Source organism: Agrilus planipennis, unplaced genomic scaffold (genome assembly GCF_000699045.2).
Source record: "Agrilus planipennis isolate EAB-ADULT unplaced genomic scaffold, Apla_2.0 scaffold21, whole genome shotgun sequence".
Classification (NCBI taxonomy): domain Eukaryota; kingdom Metazoa; phylum Arthropoda; class Insecta; order Coleoptera; family Buprestidae; genus Agrilus; species Agrilus planipennis.
This window is the reverse complement of record NW_020439030.1, coordinates 2,132,751-2,135,206: the sequence shown is the minus strand read 5'-3', so window position 1 is coordinate 2,135,206 and position 2,456 is coordinate 2,132,751. Positions and strand designations below refer to the sequence as shown.

The 2,456-nt window shown below is 30.8% G+C and overlaps 1 protein-coding gene across 1 annotated transcript; it reads left to right on the top strand.

The window, feature by feature from the left end:
* Window positions 1–447: 447 nt before the first annotated feature.
* Window positions 448–2,124, top strand: LOC112905021 (tRNA (uracil-5-)-methyltransferase homolog A). The gene is made up of 6 exons (XM_025976536.1): window positions 448–764; window positions 819–989; window positions 1,049–1,204; window positions 1,264–1,427; window positions 1,489–1,645; window positions 1,873–2,124. The coding sequence occupies exons 1-6, from the start codon at window positions 600–602 to the stop codon at window positions 2,122–2,124; spliced, it is 1,065 nt and encodes a 354-aa protein (XP_025832321.1). The 5' UTR covers window positions 448–599.
* The last annotated feature ends 332 nt before the right edge of the window (window positions 2,125–2,456 follow it).

Sequence of the window (2,456 nt, the reverse complement as noted above, 5' to 3'; positions counted from 1 at the left end):
TACCCCGAAGTAAATGTAATTTACATTGTTTTAGGACATCTTAATGTTGTGTTGGTCATATCGTCCAGGCGATCGTCCCGATTTTATTCGTCTCTTGAACATTCTGGACAAGTTGCCCAAGAAGAGGTTGGCTAGGAGCCCTTCTCACCCTATCCACCTGTCGCGATCAGCCGAGTCTGTGTTTTAAAATCAATGCCTAGAAATATAATATCAAATTAAGTATTGAAGTTTAATAATAATACCAAATTTGTATTTATGACATGAATAGAAAGAAGCTTACACTAAAGTTTAATTCAACAACTTAATATATTTTCTTACACTTTTCATGGATTATAGGCACTACCATAAATCTCTTGTATCTATGGGCACTACCTACCTAATACACCATATACAATCTATGCCATACTATTATCTATGGGCAATATACTTACACGTGCTAATTTTTAAAAAATTTAGGGTTATGTGTTTTGTAATTGTTTTTCTGTATATGACTTAAAATATTTTTAATATTAATGTTACAACGTAATTTAAAATATATATATATGACGAGAATAAGAATAGTACATCAATTACTGATCAGTTTTAAATATTAAATTAAAATGGAAAATGATGAAAGTGTAGGTGCACCCTCCGCTGTATCCACAATAAATGAGACAGACAACTGTGAAGAAACCAATCCCTATGCGTATTTAAATAGAGAAGAGTTTTCCTCCGAAAAATTTAAAATCGAAATCAAAAATTTACCAAAGTTTTATGGAATCAATGTAAGTTGTTGATACCAGTTTGGATTTATTGTTTTAATGAAGTTTATTAATTAGGAATTTAAGAAACTTGTTAATGAGAAATTGAAGTTGGGCTCTAATAAAGTTAAAATACCAAGACGAAATAGCCCATATATTTTTGTCTGCTTTAGAAGCGAAGAAGATCGTGAAAATGCTATTAAAATAATCAATAAATTTAAATGGAAAGGAAAAGAACTTTCAGCTTATGTAATATTTACTACTACAATTAAATAAATTATGAGGTAAAGTACATTTATATCATACAGAAAGCCAAACCAGCTCCTGATCCTTTGGTGAAAAAACGTAGAGATGACCAAGCTTGTGAGAATGCTCCTAAGAAGTTTAAAACAGATGAACAAACACAGGAAGAACGTTTGAAAGCATCTGTTATTCCTTTATGGAATGTACCTTATGAAGAGCAGGTATTTATTTGTTAGTTTCTTTTATTACGAATTTCCACAATTATCCTACAAACTTTTAGTTACAACAGAAACAGGAAAGTATTCGTCAGGTGTTATTGAAATTAGGAAATAATTTATTCCATCAAAATTCATCCCTCAGAGACTGGATTAAAAAGCAAAAAGAGTGTAACAATGGTCTAATTTGTGAAATGCATAATGTAAGACATTCAAACACTATTATAGGGTAAGAAATTATCTTTTTATTTTTGGTGGGTCATTTTGTTATTCAATTATTTATTCATCAGATATCGAAATAAATGTGAATTTACAATTGGCATTGATCAAGAAACTTCATTGCCTACAGTGGGTTTTAGAATAGGTAGTTATGCTACTGGAGTAACTGGTGTAGCTCCTTTGGATAATTTAAACCACATTCCTGAATCCATGAAGAAATCTGCAAAAGTATTAACCATTTTTGTTTAACTTTCTCTAGTTATCATTAATCATTCATAGCTACATTGGACAAAGAGGTGGCTTATTTAATATTAGGTTAAATGAACACTTGAAATGCTTTAAAAATGAAATTTCAATCACATGTTCCATTAATTTGTTAGAAGCTAGCCACAAGTGTGATCCTGAGTTACTAAAGTTATACAATTGAGAAAATTAAATGAAAAATTAATCTTTAGGTTTTTCAAGAGTTTGTTCGTTCATCTAAGTTAAAAGTATTCAATCCTGAACTTCAAACTGGTAACTTTAGGCAACTCACAGTACGTTGTGCTGCAGATCATTTAATGCTGGTAGTTGGTATTCACCCCCAAGACCTCTCAGAAGAAGAAATTGAGAAATTCAAGAAAGATTTGGTCGATTTCTTTTCGGTCGGACCTGGTAAAGAACTTAAAATTACTTCACTTTACTATGAGGCTATTGTCAAAAAGTGAGTTAAAAGAGTTTTATTGTTCTATGTGAATTTTTAATGATTTTTACTCTTTTAAGGAAATCGCAAGATGATGTTTCATTACCACAACATTTGTATGGAGAAACGCATATTTACGAAAACATTTTGGGATTAAAGTTTCGCATTTCTCCGCAGGCTTTCTTTCAAATTAATACTTTAGGGGCAGAAGTTTTATATAAATCGGCAATTGAAATTGCAAATCCACAAAAGGACACTACGGTTGTCGATGTTTGCTGTGGTACTGGCACAATTGGATTGTGTTTTGCGAAGGTATTTAATTATTATATAATAATTAATTTTTTCATAATCTTTTTT